Consider the following 21673-nt stretch of genomic DNA (forward strand, 5'->3'; position numbering starts at 1 on the left):
GTTAAGAGAGTACGTTTTAAGACTCTCAGGGGGTTAGTTATTATTTGGCGAGAAATTGCTGCTATGTATTCTTTACTGATCTATTTTACCAAGTTTCCACTGTGGGATAACCCACTTCTCCCAGGCATCTTTCATGACAGGGTAGCGAAACAATCGGGCAGTCTTGGGGTGGATAACTTGGAAGACCTATACGATTGCTATGGTTTTCATACTTTTCAAGATTAACATGATTTTTTTTCTATACCCCGGCAGCATTGTTATGAATACCCACAACTCAGGGATTATTTTGTGTGATCACAATATCTTACATCGATAGAGACTCATCAATTATTGATATTTTTACATGAACCTCCTATATCTGTGGCATATCAGCCTTTCAGCCAGGATAGACCGGACAGTTCTACACATTTAGCTGTAAAATGGAGTTCAATTCTCGCGGAGGAAATAACCCCTATAATGCTGGATGACTCACTATCAACATTAAAAGATGCTGTCTAGTCTATTAACTTGAGACTACAACAATTTAAGACAGTATGCATGTTGTACACTACGCTCGATAATATAGCAAGATGTGGGACAAACAACAACCCATTATTCCAGTAATATGGTGAATTGCCCTAAATGTGGAGAGCATGGGGCTAATATTTTCCATACGTTTGCCACATGCCCAAAGTTAGTGGGTTTCTGCTGCGAGGTTATGTTTGTTTCCAAAACCCGTCTTAGATTGTATATGACCCTTTCTAACAAAGAGATCATGCTGGGCTATCAGAGTTATCTTAATCGGGCGAGATGCCCATTAATGTCTATAATCCTAGTCCCTGCTAGATTGGCTATATCTAGAGCTTGAATTTCTTCAAGACCTTGCAATGCAGCAGAATGTTGGGGTATTGTGAAAGAGGTTATTTAACAGGAAAAGGCTTTGGCTAAGGCTAGGGGCTCAAAGTTGATGCAGAGATTTAATGCTATTTGGCATGGTATGAGTTAGGATTGATTTTGAAAAATTTGTGTCATTTTACTTAGTAATATTTTCCTTCTTTCACTGTGTTTTACTCCCCCTGTAACTTGAATGTATGGTTATTGAAAGCAAGTAATATGCTGGTGTATTTTTTTCTCCCTTTTTGTCCTTGTCTCCTTTGCAAAAAAATAAACAATTATTTAAAATAAAGATACAGCAAATACTGTATTCTTTTCCCCATTAAACTTCAACAGGTTTGACCTGCTGAAATGTAACGAAGGATGAGGTATTAAACTCATCCGACAACTATTGGATGAATTAAATACCTACCATCTCTTAATTTCTGACAAGTGCGTACAAAGGGGTTTGTGCAAAGATCAGAATATACCAACTAACTCATAAGCACAGCCTAGAACAATAGCTTCCCTCAAAGGCCAACTAAAGTGATGTCCTGTTAGAAGGAAAACAGTCACCAATAATGTCTTCTATTCTTTTAGAACACATTTGAGGGCAGTGGCTTTCACCCACTTATTAACTTCAGAGATACACATAAGAAAGTTAGATTGAGTCAGACACAATTTGGCATCGAACCTGATGATAACCTAAGTACCATCAGCAGTGTACCCAATCAAAAAACCTTCTATGCTCCTAACTGCACACATCCACTATTTCATGCTCTGTAGAGCACCTTTCAGAGATGTCCATAATCCCTTACTATCCCTATTCCAGTCCAATGGTGAAGCACTGCCTTTGCCAGCATACTCATGATTGTAGAGAATGTTAAGGGTTTTGAAGGCTGTCCTGATGGTGCAGCTCATAATAGATTTAGGTGGGTTGAACCTCCAACTTCTCCACGTACTTCAGTACAGTGCTCTCAAATCTTTAAACTTTAGTATTTGTAGTGGTGCCAGTGGCAAAGGTAATTGTGTTAAACTCAATGGTTGTCAATTTTCTGAATTTACCAAAGAAGTCACTTTGACTGACAAAAAGAACGGGGATCTGAGACAACCTAACAATTGTGAATCCACCAATGTTATCTATGTGCGCCAATGTCCTTGCAAACTGCAAAATACTCGTTTGAAAACAAGAATGACAAAATCTAGGATATCCAGGATTAAGGAGTATTGTGAACAGATAGGAAAAATGTAAGACTCTTAGAAAAGATTTTTTTAGGAACAAAAAAGTGTCTGAGCAAAATGCTGATACAGAGTCGAAACTATTTAACATTGCTTAACATTAGGTCCCCACTTATACAGTCGTGTTTTCACTCACTAAGGGGCTCATTACGATGGCGGAAGGACCGCCACTGCCAGTCTTGCGGGCCCTCCACCATCTGACAGCGATTTACCCACCGCCCAATTAGGATGGCGGTGGGTACCGTGGCGGACGCAAAGTCCGTCCGCCACTTCACCGCCAAAGGCAATCGTACTGATTGCCTGGCCGTCACAGGGTGTCTAAAATGGTGGCAGTGCCTAGCAGGCACCATCCACAAATAAAGATGTGGGTCAGAAATGGCCTTTCCATGGCAGCGATTGCGTTTGGGGGTCCGTTGTGGGCCCGCCTTGTGTCGGAGGAGGTGTTGCTGTACTGGGGGGTACCCATGGTACCCCCCTGCATTTCCTTGCATTGCGTTGGCAGGCACCGCATGATGCCTGCCACGTAGTGCAGCAAAATGCACAGCATCGCTTTTTACCATTACGTACCGTGCTGCAGCCAGCAGCACCGTCCACAATGTTAAAAGCCCTGCATCCTAACTGCAGTGGTGAAACCGCCGCATGTCTGGAGGGCGGTCCCGAACACCGCAACGATGGCGGGTGGACTCACGTCCACCCGCCATCGTAATGAGTTCCTAAGTTCTCGGTTTAACTTACCATGTCAGTTACATAAGATGGCATCTGTTTTTGGAAAAACCTTTATTTGGTTACGCTTAGAAGTTGTACTGATCAACAATTATGTGTCATCCAATTTAAAAAGCTGATTTTATTATAAAGTTCCATGAAGAGTCGTAAAGCTAGACTTTTCTGTGGTCATACTGATGAGTGATATCTTAATTTCCCACAGCAGTATTGGAGAAGTGCCTGGAACATACACATTCACAGACTGACATTGTGACATTATTAATGCCAATATGTACCAAATGAGGGTTTCCCAAGGAAATGGGTCGACTCTTGCATATTATGATGCAAGAATATGCTAGAGATGTTAAAATCTTGGTCCACCATCTAACTTAAATCGCACTGAAAATCTGACATCCCTCATCTTCTAACTATATGGTCAGGTGCAGCAGGTACACTGGATGCAGTGTGCACTGCTAGCAAATGTATCACCAATATCAATCAAAAATAATCCAACTTAATATACAGTTAGTACTTTTAATCTTTGACGAAACTTCACTGGGAAGATTTAAACCTATTGCTAATACATAGGCCACTCCTATTCTAATGCCAACAACTGTGGTAACAACAGTTCATGATTCTTCATGAATACAGTATTGTTTGAAAGTGAACTTTTTGGGCGCAATGCCTTTTGGGATGAAATCCCTTCTTCAGCGGTCACTCTAAACAAAAATGAAAAATACACAACAGTAGCAACCGGGGATGTAAGGTAAAACTTCTACAATCTGGAAACATAACTAGGCTATAGTATGTCTCAACCCATTACCAGAGTACTACTAGGTTTGAATTGACATTTTTGGTATGGATCATACTTTTATGTTCCGTTATTCAGAATCTGATTTCCTTTCCGTCTTTCCAATATATAGGAACCAATATAATGCTATATATCAGGTTACTTGAATTACAGTCAGAGGAGTGAAACTGTTAGAATTTTCTCCCGTTCTTGGGTGTGTGATAGAATTGCCTGTAAGTACATTGCTGCAGGGAGTGCAATTAAAGCACTTCTTCATACCTTCGAATGGTTGTTCACGTAGCGCCCTTGGAGATGATAACATTTCTTCCAAATTTCTAGATCTTGTGTAAGTATGCAATGGTTTTTGGTATAAATACATCGCCAAACTCTGGTTCATTCTGTAAAAATTCCCAGTGCCTGTTAATGACTTTCTTGCTTATTCAGGACTTTGAAGAAAATTTGGATACATACACCACTCGATCCAGGTTGTCCACTGACTTTTTTGTCAAATAATTTTTTTAAAAATCTCTCAACTCTAACCAGTGTACTACTAGGTTTGAATGGACATTGTCGGTACAGATCATACTTTTATGTTCGGTTATTCAAATTTTGATTTTCATTTCCGTCTTTCAAATAGAGAACACTGGGAATGCACAAAAAATATCTTGGCTTTCTTTGCACTTTTTTTTGTTTGGATGTACTGTCTTTGAAAAACACTGGTTTCTATAAAATTCGGTTGGCATGTGAGAGACAACGGTCGATATCTTTGCTACCAATTGTTCTAGTGCTTGCAAACGTAGATAGAGTGGAACTCTTCAGTTGTTGTCAATCTGCATGAACCTAGTTGCACATGACACACACATCTCTCCTCCCGTGGGTGGCGAAGATTGCTGAGGCTCATGTGAATAATGTGCTATCCCAATACATGAGCCTCCATAATATCCTGGATCCATCTCAGAATGGCTTTAGACCTGGCCATAGTACTGAATCCGCCCTATTAGCCACATCTGAACATCTGCGATTGATCTTAGATGCCGGTCAGAGTGCAGCACTGATCCTGTTGGATCTCAGCGCTGCCTTTGATACGGTATCACATGCCATTCTTTTACATCGCCTAGAGGCAATAGGGATTACCGGATCTGCATTGGAATGGTTTAGGTCATTTCTGAAGGACAGATCCTTTCGGATATCGGCTCCACCATTTCTTTCTCAAGTACATCCCATAGGCCAGGGGGTTCCGCAAGGCTCAGCACTGAGCCCGTCTCTGTTCAACCTGTATGTCCAGCCACTGTCGGCTGTGGCAAAGAACTGGGACTTAACGATGGTATCACATGCAGATGATACCCAGGTTGTGATGACTCTAGCTGAGGGGCCATCTACATCGGCCACTAGGTTCAGAGACGGGCTGACAGCTGTGGCCCAATGGATGGCATATAATTGTCTTCTGCTTAATGCGACCAAGACTGAGGTCCTGCTGTTGGGGAAAAATACTGCCCTCTGGAACGAGCATTGGTGGCCGGCCTCCTTAGGGACTATGCCTATACCTAAGACCTTGGTTAAGAACTTGAGAGTCTGGATGGACTCCTCGCTTAGCTTCCAGACACACACTAAGAGAGTGGCTGCCACATGTATGGGCTTGTTAAGAGGCCTTAATCCTCTTTTGAAGTTCTTTGAACCAGCAGTGCGACAGCTTATTATCCAATCTACTATCCTATCTCGATTGGACTACGCTAGTGTGCTACTCCTAGCGGCCAATAAAGCCGAGACTCAACGACTCCAACGAGTCCAAAATCAGGCAGCAAGGATTTTGGTGGGACTTCCCCGCCGATGTTCGGTCAGATCTACCATCAGGGGATTACATTGGCTCCCAATTGCTGCCCGGATTCAGTTTAAAGCTCTGTGTCTGGTGTTTAAGATCGTCAAACTTGGGAGCCCAGAAGTTCTATGTGCTCTTCTGACCCCATATGTCCCTCACCGTAACCTGCGCTCGCTAGGACAACACCTGGTGACGGTACCATGGATTAAACTCTGCCGCATAGGTGGTCGTTCATTTACATACATGGCAGCCAAGCTATGGAACTCCTTGCCGGCCCATATCCGGGGAATGGAGGACGTGTTAGTCTTCACGAAAGCAAAAAAAAACTCCTTTTCCCTTCAACATAGCCTTTGGATGTTGTTTGGTGAGTTCTCAGGGGATCCTGTTCCAGTTAGATTTGTCAGCGCCGGGACGCCTCTTTGCTGGGGCATCTGTGCGCTTTAAAAAACATGTAACATAACATAACATAACATGTATACACAGACTGTATTAAGACCCTCTTTTTGTACTGTTGTTTCCTTTTTGGTTTTGTTTAGAGTGGCCCCTCAAGAATGGATTTCATCCCGAAATGCATTGTTAATCAAAATTTACTTTCAAATAATACTGTATTCATGAAGAATTAGGATCATGAACTGTTATCACCACTGCTGTACACTGTTAGAATTGGAGTGGTCTATGTATTATCAATAGGTTTAAATCATCCCAACGAAGTTTGGTCAGAGATTAAAAGTATTAACTGCATATTAAATTGGATTATTTTTAACTGATATGGGTGATAAATTTGTTACCTGGCCTCTATGGTTAGATTTTCTCACATATGCTGGCAGCACATGTTGCATCGGTGCATGGAACACAGGAGGATACATTTGGATAATTGGAGTGAAGTGGTTATTATATAGGAGTGCCTATAGTAATCCTTTTTTTATGCTTAATGTTTATTACTATTCTTCATATGTATTCTCTACTATTTCTTTCATTAAACTTTAAACTTAAAAAAAAATATAGGAGTGCCCAATACATACATTTGTCTAATCCCTCATCTCCAGTTAGTTTATTGGGCAGGGACAGAAGGGATGGGAATAAAAACTGGACTGGGAGACAGGGCATGGTGTAGCACTGCCATTTCCACAGACCTGGCCCATTCATAGCCTGGCCTTGTCTCCGAGTTACAGATATTTCACAGAAGGGAAAATACTGACAAACTCTAGGGTTCAATGCAGCCCAGCATCCTAGGAGTGACAGGGAGAGTGCAGGAGAGCACCATATTCACAGAGAAATGGCACTCTCCTCCCCTTTCCCTAGCACTGGTGCGGATTTCAGCTGCCGTGCGCCAGGCACATACCTTAGCATCATAGCGCTAGGATGTGTGCCTGAGTCTAGCATAAGTTTTGTACAGAAAGGGGCCCCTTCCTGTACAAAATGGCCTACTTTGTATGTTTGCTGCACAGTGCGGCATTCATGCAAAGTCAGAAAACGCCTGCTTTTCAGCTGAGTTAATTTATGGTGCTAAACCCTTTCCACTATTATTAGTGAATAGCTTTTAGCATCAAAAAGCATGGGTGGTTGCATTGGAACGCCCAGGTATCACCCCTTAATGCAAAGTAATACAAAGCAGGGTTTGACGCTGCTTTACTTTACCATACAACGAACACAAATATGTATTTCTGTTGCTCTGTGAATCCCAAAATGGGTTTAGCGCCAGGTTAGCATAAAAAAATAACGCTAACCTGATGCTAAATTTCTGTGAATCTGTATGTGCGGATGTTTGCCTTGTGGTAATTGCCCTGTGTTACTGTTTATTTACGGGTGTTACCCACCCACATACCCTGCTCCATCGTCCCCTCCTGCCGATGAAAACTGTGCCACCTTCATCTGCTGCCTTGTTTATTTACTCAGTGCGGTGCAGGTGACAAAATGCCTTTCAGCAGGAAAGATGCAGCACAGAGGTCACATAACCATGTCTCTCATTTGGTTCTTGTATGTTATCCTGAGAATAATGATCAGAACAATTACTGAAAAGGGATGGAGGGATAGAGTGGACTTGTGTCATTGGAAGTAAGATGGGGTGGGGGGCGGTAAGATGGATAATTAAACACTCGGCCCACCAGGAACCCAAAATATAATTTTTTATGCATCAGAGAGTGTAAAACATTTTGTGGGTCAAGAATTAATATTTCAAAGATAAAGTTTTCGCATCAAGCAGATCTTGCCTAGACTTTCAATGTGTCTTTGAAAATACAATGGAAGACATCCATACCTCACAGTGACAATACGATATTAATTTATCTTGTCTCCAGCAGGAGTCAATATTTGTCCTCAGGGTTTTTTGGCTACTGAACAGACTGCTGATAGGGGGAATGAACAACCTTAGATTTATCATTCATTGTTGATGAAAGACTGCTTTGTGCCTCTGGTTCTTACTGTTGCCAGCCTTGTCAACAGCTCCCTTTTTCATTCCACGTTAAAAAGAATTGGTGAGACTGTGGCTCAGGGCGTGAAAGTAAGTTTGCTATTTGTTCTAGATCCAAGCTTCCCTTTTCAGGGAAAGGGGTCTGAGAAGGTTACAACAAGACTGTTAGAAGAGATTACAAACTACTATGTTTGTGGCCTACAGTAATCCATTTGCTCTGGTCAATAAACGTATTCCTGCTTGAAGCAAAACATATACTTTACGTCATAAGAAGCCAAACTGCACTCCACCACAGAGAAAACAGGTGTTATTTTTTCTCATCTGACCACAAAATTATTTGACATTTTATTAACCTTGGGAGGATGAATGTTTGAGTCAGCCATACAATGGTTTGATCCTATGATACGGAGGACTTAGCAAAGGTGCTTAACCTATTCAGCTATCTTACAGTATACATGTCAAGTTGAGTTGCTATGTGATTAATATACCTTTATTAGCAACTTGGCCTATTATCATGAGCTGTTATCGCAATACTTTATTAGCCCATTACATTAACCTTATCGTTTAGAATCAATAATTTAGTTCTTATCTGTTGCAGGATAGCATGATGATACTAATGCAGTGGGATTTATATTTTTGTATTACATATCTCAAAGTTAGAAATTGCAACTTCTACACTTAGGGGCCGAATACAATCTTATTAGGAAACCCTTCCGACCGAATCAGTTTCAGAATCATTTCCGAACCAATCGGGTTCTGCGAGTCCGACCGACCAAATACAATGCTTCCCAACATCGATAGGTCTGACTCACATTGACTTCAACGGGAGCCTGGGTTCCCAACAAGAACACAGGATCCCATTGAAAAAAGGGGTGGTTGGGGAAACCATGCACCCTGTGATAGGCACCCCTGCCACACTGTGGATGGTTTAACAGGGAGGTCCATGGGTACTCCCACTGGCCCCAATAGGAGACTTCAGGGTGAAGAGTGGCCTGCTATGGGCCCTACAAGTCAGATTCCGACAGCTGTTTCAAGTCAGGAAAACTGAATCGGTCATCGTAATCGCTCGTTCGGAAACCGTGTCCATAGAGCTGTGCGAATCTGCTTCAAATGACTCGGTCTGTCGGAATGCCATTCAGTACCCATTCGGACAGCCCGAATAGCTTCCTTGCAGAAAACGAGCAGAGAAGACACAAACAGAAGGCAGCTGGTAGGCAGCCAGCAGAGGGTAGTGGACTGTGGGCAAGCTGGAAAGGAGAACATTCGCTGGGAGAGCTGGCACAAGGACCTGCTCAATGAGGTCACGATGCGGCCTCCAATAAGTAGGTACTGGGGAGGGCAAGGCACTGGGAGGCAGGAGGAGGGAAACAACAGGAAGAGGGAAGAAACAACCAGAAAAAGGCAAAACTGAGTGCAGAAAAAGAGCAGAAAGGCAAATCGGAGTGCAGAAACTGCAAAACAGAGTAGAATAGGGCAAAACAGAGGGCAGAAAAACAAGCTGAAAAGGCCAAGCAGAGGGCAGAAAAGATAGCAGAAAAAAGCAAAACAGAGGGCAGAAAAAGTAGCAGAAAAGGCAAAACAGAGCAAGAAATGAGCAGAGGGGACATAAACAGAGGGCAGCAGGTAGACAGGCAGCAGAGGGTGGTGGACTGCGGACAAGCTGAACTGGAGAACTGTGGCATGGGGAGCTGGGAGTATCAATGTCTAAATTCCAAACTTAATTTGAACACAACTTTAACCTTTGTTTTGTTCACAGAATTTCTGTTTTTGTAACCATAATCTAACTTGAACATATGCCTTCCCCTTAGAGTTCAACTGACCTGTACTGTGCATATTTTCAATTGCATGCAGCCACCGCCTGCCCTCCAGCTAGTTGTACATACCCTCCTTTATGTGTGAATTAGCCCCCTTGCCCTTGGGCTTTGACCACGTGTATCAGTAGGTGTTTATATTACCAGACCTTCACACTTGCTATTTCATTTAAGAGTTATTAATTCACCTTTATTTTAAAATAATATCCCTGTTTCACTCTCCACGTGTACTATGCAACTTGTAATTAAATAAACCTCTTAATTCACATTCTATTTGAATTTAGAAGGACTCAAAAATGCAGCAACTTTTTTAGCTTAAAACAACAGTAAATCCTCTCCCTCTACTATGCACTAGTTTCCAGGGTAACCAAATGGGATCCTGTTAGCAGCTTGTCTCCAGGTCAAAAGCGCACCGAGCATAGGTTGCTTCACAGCAATCTAAATATTTCAATGAGTGGTTGTCATTATTTTTCTGCTGATCACTTCAAACTAGTAACAGCAAAATCCTTAGTTAGTAGTACTTGAGTTCCAATTACAATTATCAAAAAGCAGATACTTGCTATTAACCTTTCTGTACTATCTCACAAACACCAAACAATAAGGAAGAAAGGACAATGAATCACATATTATTTTTCTCCTAAAACCTCACACTGTTTATTCAAACATCTATCAAAAGCCAAAGTGGCAGTGGCCCAATCAGTTTGTTCAAAAATTGAAAACCCCGAGAAATATGTCAATAAAGTCATTTCCACATGTCTTTGAGACTATGGCATGGGTCCATCTACCATACCAGCATCAACTTTGACATGCCTGGTATTTAGGGGAGAGATGGAGTGCACTTTGCGGCTGACGCGAAAGTGATCTTCGTCATAAATCCTAAGGAATGCATCCATTTTTCGCACTACTATTAGATAAGTAATGGTTTCATACCTGAAGACCAAACCTATTCTGTATGCATCTGTACAGTACAACTAGATCTAAGGGCACGAATAACATGCATGTGTCCCCTGTCACATCATCAAGTTTGTTAAGAACATCCTTTGGTGTATCTAATGTATGATGGCACATTAGACACCAAGAGTCTCAAGAACATGTCCAGATACTCGCCGGAAATATTGGGTCTCCCAGAGTGTCTAGATTTGTGAATCTTAGGGAGAGTATAAACTAAAGGAGATCAGAGATTCACAGCTTTGAGGTATCTATATTCTGCCTCATCCAATAATCCAATTCCAAACATATGTTATTCCAAGCGTCCTTCCAAGTATACAGTTTGTTCGAGATATTACATTTGATCTTCAGGCATTGAACCATTACTTATCTTGTAGAATTGCGATCGTGGTTGATCATTCTAAAATGTTGGTTGATAACTTATTTTTATTTGGGAAGGAATGGTACCATCAAATACAGGGAACCACTATGGGGCGCAGGTAGCGTCCTCTTATACCAACCTTTTTATGGGTTGGTTTGAGAGGGTGCATTCATGAGCCTCAGCAGCTGGAGACTGGACCAACTCAATTTTCTGTTAGAGTCATTTTAGCAACGATATTTTGATAATTTGACCGGGCACTACAGAGAGTTTGAATGCATACGTCCACTATCTTAGTGAAAATGTGTAAAATGTGCAATCACCATGTGCTGAAATTCAGAAAAAAATACACTTTTTGGATGTGTAACTGTTTGTCAGAAATGAAAGAATTGTGGCCGGGCTGAGTCATCGATGTTTTAAAGAATGAAAAGAAAAACCTGTCTTAAAACTTCACACTTTTTTGTTCCCTTGTTATTTCGAACCTGAAAAAGAATGTAATGATATTGACAACATTGAACAAGTGCACTCCAGAATCGTTATAATAAAATTGTTGAACAATTTTAGCTCTCCCTTTTGTGTTTATACTAGTGGGACAGAGAGCCTGTTATTTAGCCTGGTCAGGTATTTTGTTTCTGGACCATTTTTTAACCGGTTCGAAGACCAAACTTTGGTACAGCAGACTCGAAATGGAAACAGGGGGTAAAGCTTCCTTGTCCCATGAGTGCTTTTATTATTAACTGTAGGTCCACAGACAGTCAGCAAACCTGAGTTTGAGGACTGCCACTCACTAATGGTCTAGATACATGTATCTTTAGCCCTGTCAAGCCTCTGGCACATTATTGTACTGCTAATATCTTGAAAACTAGTATATGTAGTTACTATAAATCAAGCAACCACACTTCCCTGAGTAACATTTTAGTTTCCTGCCAAGTCTGCTGTAATTACTTTCAGGATTTGTTTCTGTAGCTGAGAGAAAAGATTCATAAGGGGCTAATGCTGCTTTCTTTGACCACCCCTTTAGTTGAACCCCTCCTCGACAGCTTTTGCACAAAACTCACAATTTCCCAGATAACCTACACCTGGCAAGTGCCTATAAAACTCTGATGAAGAAATAGTGGCACATTTAAAACAGCTAAAATAGTTGATTTAAACCAGATAACACCTTCTGTGTAGATCTGTACAGTTAGCAAGACTTTTAAAGGTTTTAATATGTTTTCATGATTAATATTCTGTTATATTTTTATGCATTGTTTTATTATTTTTCCTTTTTTGCAGGTATGAATGTCACTGTTACTTAGGGACTACAGAAGCAGAGTGTTACAAATGCAGAACTGAGTTATCAATTGTATTGGGATGATGGCCATTGTTGGTAACATTGTTCTTTTGCAGCTCATTTGGGCTGTTTATGATATTTGATAGTTTATTGCAGCAATATGATTTTCTTGCCTACTACAGCATTACTTATTTTAAGGTTGGTAATACCACAGCAGAAGCAGAAGCATCAACTAGCCTAGCACTAATTCTTTAAATAAATGGCTCCTTTCATGCTGAGATAATATAGCACTACACTGTTTCAGAAGGATCTGTCATTTAGAAAATGGGAGCTCGTTTCTGCCCTGAGATTGACGATACGTTAACCCGATAAAAGTGACCTGATAAATTTATGTTCCTAATGTTTGTTTTTGCAATGGACAACAGTTCTTTCTTTTTTTCATAATAGTGGGGCATATTACCAACGAGTAGCGATATTTATCGCTAACTAGGCTGTGCAACGATTTTTTTATCGCTAAGCATCGCCGGAAATTATCGCTAAGATAACTTACTATTTGCAATGTTTATCTCAGAAGGGATAAAAATCCTCACACCAACTGCCAAATGAGAGATTATCGCTGGAAAACCAACGATAATCTCTCGAAGTTTGGCGTTAGCTTGATGATAGGGGCTCACAAACTTAGCCATGATATCCACCTTCCATAGGATATCATGGCTAAGTCAGGAAAATACCAGGTGTAAAAAAAGCAGCGCTAACCGTGGTTAGCGCTGCTTTTTTGTCTCTAACAGTGTTAGCATGAAGCTTGATAATAGGAGAAATGTCGCTTAGCGACATTTCTCCTATTATTTTGCTCTGGAACGCCCACTTTGCATCTCATTAGAGATGCAAAGGGAAGCGTAGTGAAAAAGGGTGCTAACATGCGAATTTGCGTGTTATCACCCTGCTGCTGATAGGGAGATAATTTTATCTCTGCTTTCTTGGCTTTTAAAGCCAAAAAAGCAGAGATAAATCCCTTGATAATATGCCCCAGTTTTTTTTAATTTCAGGAGGTGGTGTGGACTGCAACTTCGCTTCTTGGCTTCAGAAAAGCAGTATGGCAAAACAGGTTGCCTGTGCGCCAATAAAATGTACAGCTGAAGTCTACCCCAACAGAGCATTGACATTTTGTTCATTTGGAATAAACTATTGTATTAACCCCTTCAATGCTCATGACGAGCTCAGCTCGTCATGCAGTACACTGGTTGTGTGCTTATGGCGAGCTGAGCTCGTTATGAAACAATGTATTCCATGGATCTGCAGCACAGAGGGGGAATTGCTGCAGCAGTGATAGTGTTAAGGATTGATGATTACTGCCTGTCTGCCAGGGAATTCTCCTATGCTACCACCCGGCATGAGCAGAAAAACTCCTGCAGGGTAGGAGCAAAACATTTTCTCCCTGCCCATGCTCTTGTGGGCAGGGAAACATAGAATTTCTCCCAACCATTGGCAGCAAGAAGAAAAGCTGCTCCCAATCGGTGGGAGCAATGTTGTCTCCCGCTGTACCCAGAATGGGTGGTGGTAGGGATCCGGAAGTGCTTTGCGGGATTTAGGGCAATGCTGTGGGGTGTCCGGTTTGGCACCAGGGCACCCCAGTTGAAAACAAATATATAGTGTTGCCGGTTTCTGCCTTACAGGCAGTAAGCAGGGCTATGGGCCACTGGTGCTCCCCGACTGCCCCAGCAACATTTTAAGATGTACAAATAAAAGAATAATGGAATAATATTAAATGAGCAGCAGGAGCCACTCATTTATTGTTCACTGATCTGGCATGTAGAGACTGTAATGCCCAGCAAGAGCTTGTTATGTACATTTTTTGGATCCTGGTGGTGACCCAAGAAGGGACAGGGGCACCAACAAGCATTTTTTTATTGTTGTAGGGGACTGCACGGAGTGCAGCGGCAGCCCAGCAACAATATCATTTTTATATGGCATTGTCTCATAAAATCCATGATCCCAGGAGAGAGTGATATATTTTGCACACTCTCCAGTTGGAGTGCAGAGCCTCCAGCTGAAGTGTTAAAAGAACGACTTATTAGGTTTTTTTAATAAGACTTTTTTGACATTCACTTTTATTAAATATTACAACGTGTGAATTAATGATATATACATTTTATTCTAATTGTTGGTGATTTTGAGAAATACAATAGGTCTGCTCTATATATGTTGGTATACTGACTCCTTGATAAAGCCAATAGGCCCACTTTTCATATTTTGGTGCTCTGACAATTTGACTTTACTTAAAATAACATTTTTTTGTATTAACATCAAATGGTCAGTCAGCCTGTGGAGATTGGGTACAGTGCCTGGCTTGTGGCCATGCCCTGTGCCAAACTGAATGCTGCGCAGGGCCGACACCCGTGCATGTTTGGGTTGCGCGCTTGCGGTGGGTCCAACATCAACTTTATTTTGCACAAATAGAAATTCATGGAAAAAAAACAAAAGTTAAAGTGATGCTATAGCTATATAGAATTTAAATAATATGTTACTTGACATTTAAAAAAAACTTAAAAAGTCACAGAAAAAAAACAAAGGTTACAGAGCATTATAGTTAGGTGAAAATATCACTGGAAACATAGGGGCATATTTACAACAAAATGTCGTAGCGCGGTATTTGCCAAAATGGGCAAACACCAAAAATTGGCAATGCCTCACACATGATAATTTTTAAGCGCAGGCATGCGCCGCATTTACAAAAATACAGCAACAACCCTGTATTTCCCCTAGCGCTGGTGCTAATAAAGCTGCCTAGAGCCAGCGCTGGCACCCTTGTGCCATGTTGTAAGAGGAGCCTGTGTTACAGGGGCCATTGTTTATGTGCAGGAGGTAGGTCACACACCTAACGACCTGCGGTGGACAGTGATAGAACAAATTGACTGCTAGAACACTACCAACATCAGGATACTATTACTCAAAGAACATCATTGGATATAACACCTTTCTACCCACAGGACGGGACTGAATCATAATATCCAGTGGAATAGCCTGAATTAATACCTGCACAAGCACCAGTGTGAGCCCTCTAGCACCAGCGTGAGCCTCGTATATAATATGCCCTGTGTGAGCCTCGCATACAATGAGCCTCACACATATGATGACAGTCTGGGCCAGTTGATCAAACCACTGTGAACACATACTTAACACTAACACTCTTTCATGTGAGTCCCGCATATAATTTGCCCAGTGTACAAGCCTTCACACCACATCATGATAACCATATCCATGCTGTCCACATGTCAGTGGCCATACACCCAGTGCAAATTTTTTACGTTTTTAATATTCTAATATATTTTTTCCATGATGTCGCCATAACCATGTGTGCTTTACAGGAGACACAACACTCACTCCCACCTTATCCCTTACAGACAGCGGTAGTCTTTTTTCCCTCTTTTTTGGCGATATATACTATACAAATCTAGCCATTACATTTATTTACACTCTTTGTATATAAACTGTAATTTCTACCTTTTGGAGACTTTCGAGAGTCCATAGTCTCTAAAAATCTTTACTCGCAGACAACACAACATGTGCACACGCTTTCTTCTCTTTTTACTTTCTAGACGCTACCCAGTGAGCAAGATTGCCCGCACCTAGAATCACACTGAGCGTACTTAAACCTCCACCCCGCACCAGGCACACATCGTCGGAGTTCTGATGCGGCTGAAGTAGGTACGAAGGCAGGTTTCTGACCTTGAAGAAGTAAGTGGCTTCATTGCAAGGGGCCTTCCAAATCGCTGACAGAGGAGTCCATGCTCCACAAGACGTGTGAGTTTAAAGGCAATCTCTGTGTTTCTTTCTTCCTATCGCACAGTGTGTGACAATAGGTCGGGCCCCCACAACGGAACTCATGGGGCATTTTCCAGATAATTTCTGAGTACATCACAATTACTAAACTTTTATTGATGTGCACTACGTATACCATGCATTGATTACCATAAGGTACCTCATATAAATGAGGCGTTCTATACATTCACCAAACGCCATGCACGAATGTATGCCGATACTACACGATCATGTTGATTGCGGTATCTCACAACGCAGGTTTTACAACGCAAGTCGTTTCAACGACTTGCGTTGGAGGGTGCTGGACTTAGGGATAGTATGATTTACTATTCCAACACCAGTCTACGTACAGTAGGGAAGGTGTTGGATAGTAAATCATACTATTCCTTAGCTTACAGTGCCCTCTAGTGCAAGTTGCTGATATGACTTGCGTTGTAAAACCAGCGTAGTAAACCTACCACGGTTAAACTCCGGTGTAGTAAAGGTCGTCTCCCGTCACGCTCCCTCCTCACTACGTTACTGCCGCCAAAAGAGCACGGACACCACACTCCTAAGTCACAAGATACATTGTGCTGCAAATAAGGCTTTTAAATGTTCTCTGTTTGTAAGTTTGTCTGTTGGTTTCCATCCCATACAGGAATGCACTGTTAGAGGAAACCATCCTCTACCACATACCGCACCTTAGCGTGTGCACCACATAGATAGTCTATACCATACCACTTTTTAGACCACCACTTTAACACCCATTCACTTAAGGTCCTGATGAAAGCCAGACAAGTAAAGAGAGCATGGCTGAAACATGTTGACCAGTAAGGATATCGGAGTTTTACTAAGACCTCCCCTGATATCTGCATCTCGCTTTTAGCCACTGCCTAGGGCCCAGACATTAAAATACTCTCCTTTTTGTCACTTGGGACCCTCTGGGCAGTTTTTTTATTCACATTCATTCACCTTCACTGCAAACTCACTGCACAAAACCTTCTCCGCTGTATCCAAGCGTCGAAGCACACCCAAGGTTCATTCGGTACCTTGGGTGGGACCTAATGATGAAGCATGTCACCAACTAGGTTGATGAGTCAGGGTCTTCTAAAAAATACGAATGTGTTTTCCCGGTACAAGCACACACTAGGAGCACCAATATTATAGCTGGTTCTCCTTTATTTACAAATGTATACGCGGGGAAGTGAACTGGCTTCAGTATCTCTCCTCTCTCTCCCACTTGATACTTGTCAAGTTATACTTATGCCAATTACATATAACTGGTGAAGTTCAGGTTTTTTTTTGTTTTAATTATTAGAAGATCTACGTGTTACTCCACTTTCACCTTTGTTTTATTCAGTGAATAGATATATATGAGAGAGAGATAGAAATAGAGAAATGCTATGCTAACAAAGCAAGAAAGATTTTGAGTTACAGAATATCTTAAACGACAAATATATTCCCACTGTAAAAACTGCCTCCTTTGGCAGTGCTTATGACCTATAACTAATTTTGCTAACTTCCATATCGTTTGTTATAGACACTACCAGCAAAAGTGTCACAGCTTCTCAATGCATTTTAAGAGATTATAGTCCATTCGAGGCACAGTTCTTTGCAGACTAACAGGTAAGGGCACAAAGAAGACAGTACTTTGATCTCTTGATCGTTACGGTCGCAAATGACTCATACTGTTCATTTTCTTCTTTGAGATATAGCACAGGCGAAACTGGCAGAAATGGCCATTCGAAGATTATCAGACCTTCAGGAAACGATACATGGCTCTGAGCTGGAAGCCAAGGGTACAGCAATGTCAACTAAAAATGGACTTCAATACGACTTAATCCGAGTTAGGTCTGAACTGGCTTACTTTCAGTTCAGCAAATGTGCGTCAACTGGGATAAAAAGTAATCAGACATGCCATAGTAGAAAATATTTACTGTGTGTCTAGGTGGATGATAGAAGTTGGGCACAATGCAAGTGTGCTAGTTATCTGTGATTTCCCCCTCTCTTATAGGCCCTTGAGTACAAATTGGCATACACCACCAAACTGAAAAAAGAGGTGGGTGTTGTGTTACTCATGTAATTCAGTGGTGGCTTGAAAGTGGTGAGGCGCCTCTTGTATGCTTTTAACATGTGGGAGCATTTCGGATTGGGTGATCAGTTTTATATCACTATAGTGGGAGGCATTTATTAAAAATGTTAATAAATGCTTCTCAATATAGTGATATTAACTGATGTCCTGAAGTGAAATGCTCCTGCAGGTTAAAAGCATACAAGAGACTAGGGGGCATATTTACAACAGAATTGGTAAACGCCGTGATCTGACATTCTGCAAATGCAGGGTTGTGCCATATTTACAATAATTCAGTGCACCCCTGCATTTCCCCTAGTGCAGGTGTTAAATGTAGCTGCTTAGCGCTAAAGCAGGCACCCGTGCACCATAGGGAATTATTGTTCATGTGCAGGAAGGTGTCCCTCTGGGGACCACACCGACCCCTGCCCACTCACATCTACCACAGAGCCCCAGCCGCCATCACACCTGAACTACAACACACCATCAGCACCACCCTCAAAACAGGCAGCTTCCCAAATGACTGGTAGCACGCAGAAGTCAGACCCCTGCTCATGGAGCCCACAGCTGACCCCACCGACCTCAAGAACTAGCAGCCCTTCTTGTTCCTCCCTTCGCAGCCAAAGTTGCAGAGAAAAGAGTAAACAGGAAACTGACACAATTCATTGAAAAGAACACTGTCCTCGACCCATCCCAATCCGGATTCCGAAGCACCAACAGCACAAAGTCAGCCCGACTCACCGCCACAGAAGGCATCCGCAACCTCCTGGACCAAGGCCACTCTGCAGCCCTAATCCTACTCAACCTATCAGCGGCCTTTAACACTGTCTCCCACCGCACACTAGTCACCAGACTACACGATGCAGGCATGCAAAGAACAGCCCTGGACTGGATCCGATCATTCCTCACCAGAAGAAGCCAAAGGATCAGACTCCCACCCTTCCTCTCCGACCCCACGAAAATCAACATCATCGGCATCGTACTCGACTCATCACTCACCAAGAACCAACAGGTCAACGCCGTCACCTTCAGCTGCTTCAACACCCTCTGCATCCTCCGCAAGACCCTCAAGTGGATCTTCCCTGAGTCAAGGAAGACAGTCACCTACGCACTCATCACCAACACACTCTACGCCGGCATCAACAAGTCCCTACTCCGCAAACTCCAAACAATACAGAACACCGCCACCAGACTCATCCTCGGCATCCCCCAACACGAACACATCAGCCAATACCTACCAAGTCTCCACTGGCTCCCTGTGGAGAAAAGAGTCACTGTCAAAATCCTCACTCACGCCTACAAATGCTTACACAACAACGGTAAACACTGTAGTGCCATCCTATGATTGTACTGCAGCATTAAAGGATGGTTGCTTTGTGATCTTGTAATCTTCAAAGGTGCCACCAAATTAGTGTTAAGCTACATGGGCTCAAATTTGCTTTAGAGAGGTTGGTTATGTCTTTTTACTTCACGTTCCTGGGACTATGTAAACATCTCATTTAAAAATATTCCAATTAAATTGCAATAATCTCTCCTGTCCTACAGTAACACAAGGGGGATCTGCCCAAGGTGTCAGATGTAAAGGTGCTATGTGGGCAGGCTTTTCCAGGTTTACTTTTCAAACAGGATGCCAATCATGTTAGACTATTAATATCAGTACAAAATCGTCTTTCAAGACATTTACAGATGTGCTGAGATGTCCATTTTCCTCACAAGCAAAAATCAAAATATGACAATTATGGGTAGTCAGGAGTTGTAGCTACCACCTATGGTAGCCTTGGCACTCCCATATCACTCTGATCTTAGGTTTCTTGCAGGCAGTGGCATGAACAGGAAGTAAACAGAGCACCCAGACCATTTTTTACTGTCCATGGTTTCCATATTGCGTCTTCTCCTGGCCCATCAAAAGCAAATAAAGTGCTGCTGAAGGGGCTATGAATGTGGTAGGAGTGCTAACAAAAGATTTAATTGATGGTGAAATGGTCTTGGTCAGCATTTCTCAATCCATTCTTGCCACTCCCACTAATTTCTGGCATTTCAGTGAATTAGTGTCCATTGGTATTTCCACCTCAACAACAACACTCTGATGTTAACCCAACAAAGTATAATAGACTGGGTTTTCTTCTAATGCTATTGCCACACTTTACCCAGAATGGTATAGTTGACAGTGGAAATACATTATAGTTTGTCTATGAGTAAATACTGGGGTCAGAATTCACTTGGTACAAGCCTCTTAGGGTAAAACTGCCTGGATGCTACGACCAGGACTGAAATAAATCACAGTATAAAAAGGTAGATGCTCATCAACTACAACAAAATGGCATGTGGTCCTAAACTTTCCTTGTCACTTTCACAATTCATGATCGAATGGGATTTGAATCTTAGTCGTATCTACAAAAGCATTCTTTCCACTTACTCTGTTTGTGTCAAGATGTAGCCATATTGGTCAGTGTCTGAGGATTTAACTTCCAGCAGAAGTTCACCACCCATGCTCTGCTGAGGTTCTTCGTGGGCTCCTCCATCCTCCTTCATGGTCTCCTGCACCCACTGCTGGAGATTATTCAGCTCTTTGGAGCCAGGATCAGAGCCTGTTTTTTTCTTGGCTGTCAGTTCCCTGCTGAATGTCTGACTCTTAACTTTTTCTATCCCAACATCTCGTCCTTCATCGTCTTCCTCTGATGACGAGTAGTATGAATCCTCTGGTTTCATGAACTCCCCATTATAGGGCCTTTCAGGCAAAATCTCTTCCTTTAGAGGCGCTTCTGTTGCTGCATGTTCATTTAAGAAGTCTATCAATTGTGGATCAACACCTTTCATCTGTAACAAAAATAAATTCATTATCAAGTTACATAAAACTCTAAGGGCCTGTTTCAAATTTCAAAGGTCATGGTACTTTTTCACAAGTGTGGCGGATATTGCATTGGCCGTATTACAAGTGCCATAGCATATTTTTCATACGTAATATGGCGAATGGAATATCCCTCACGTTTCTGATGAAGTATCCTATCCTGTCCGCCAAATTATAAATCAGCCACTACGTTTGTAAAAGCAGCATATATGTATTGTGTTTGCTTCCAAGGTCAATTAACCCAAATGTACGACATAGAAAACACACCAAAGTATTTCAAAATCAGCACTATGAAGGACATGGGTTGTGTAGCCGAAGCACAACAATGTATCTTTTGAAAACACCAATCAAAAGAGCACAGCAATGGATGCCTGCAGGAATGACATGGAAAGGTCTCCCGTGTAGACACACAGAAGGTTGCTGTTGGCTAGGTGATTTGGTGGGATTAAAGGGGATAGGACTAGGGTGGAGGAAGGAGCAGTCCTCTTTCACTTCTTCCTGAGCATCTGGTGGCCATTAAAGGTTCAGGTTAGAGGCAATGTATTTGCCATTAAGGGCGGGCATTTTGATTGGGAGCAGGTATGTCTTTGTGAATGGATACAGTCACTTGTTTACTTCTTAGAGATTCTAATATGCATGTTAAAATATGATTTCTTTGCAAAGAGTGCAACATGGAGACCAATATGAACAGAAATATACTAAGGTAGGGTGAAGGTGATCAAGCCAGGGCATTTTCTGTTGATACGGGTTGGGGGTC

The 21673-nt window shown here is 42.0% G+C and overlaps 1 protein-coding gene across 2 annotated transcripts in view; it reads right to left on the reverse strand.

Annotated features, from left to right (window-relative positions):
- The window catches only part of PTPRN2 (protein tyrosine phosphatase receptor type N2), a 2289968-nt gene that overhangs the window by 1180233 nt on the left and 1088062 nt on the right, over nt 1-21673 (reverse strand). The window contains exon 9 of one of the 2 annotated variants that reach the window (XM_086941498.1): nt 20485-20885. In XM_086941498.1, the coding sequence (XP_086797624.1) occupies nt 20485-20885 (401 nt within the window). Of the gene's footprint in view, nt 1-20416; nt 20886-21673 lie in introns of both variants that reach the window. The other variant, XM_086941499.1, reaches the window with a different exon arrangement.

The sequence above is a fragment of the Lissotriton vulgaris genome, chromosome 10 (assembly GCF_964263255.1).
Source record: "Lissotriton vulgaris chromosome 10, aLisVul1.2, whole genome shotgun sequence".
Taxonomy (NCBI): domain Eukaryota; kingdom Metazoa; phylum Chordata; class Amphibia; order Caudata; family Salamandridae; genus Lissotriton; species Lissotriton vulgaris.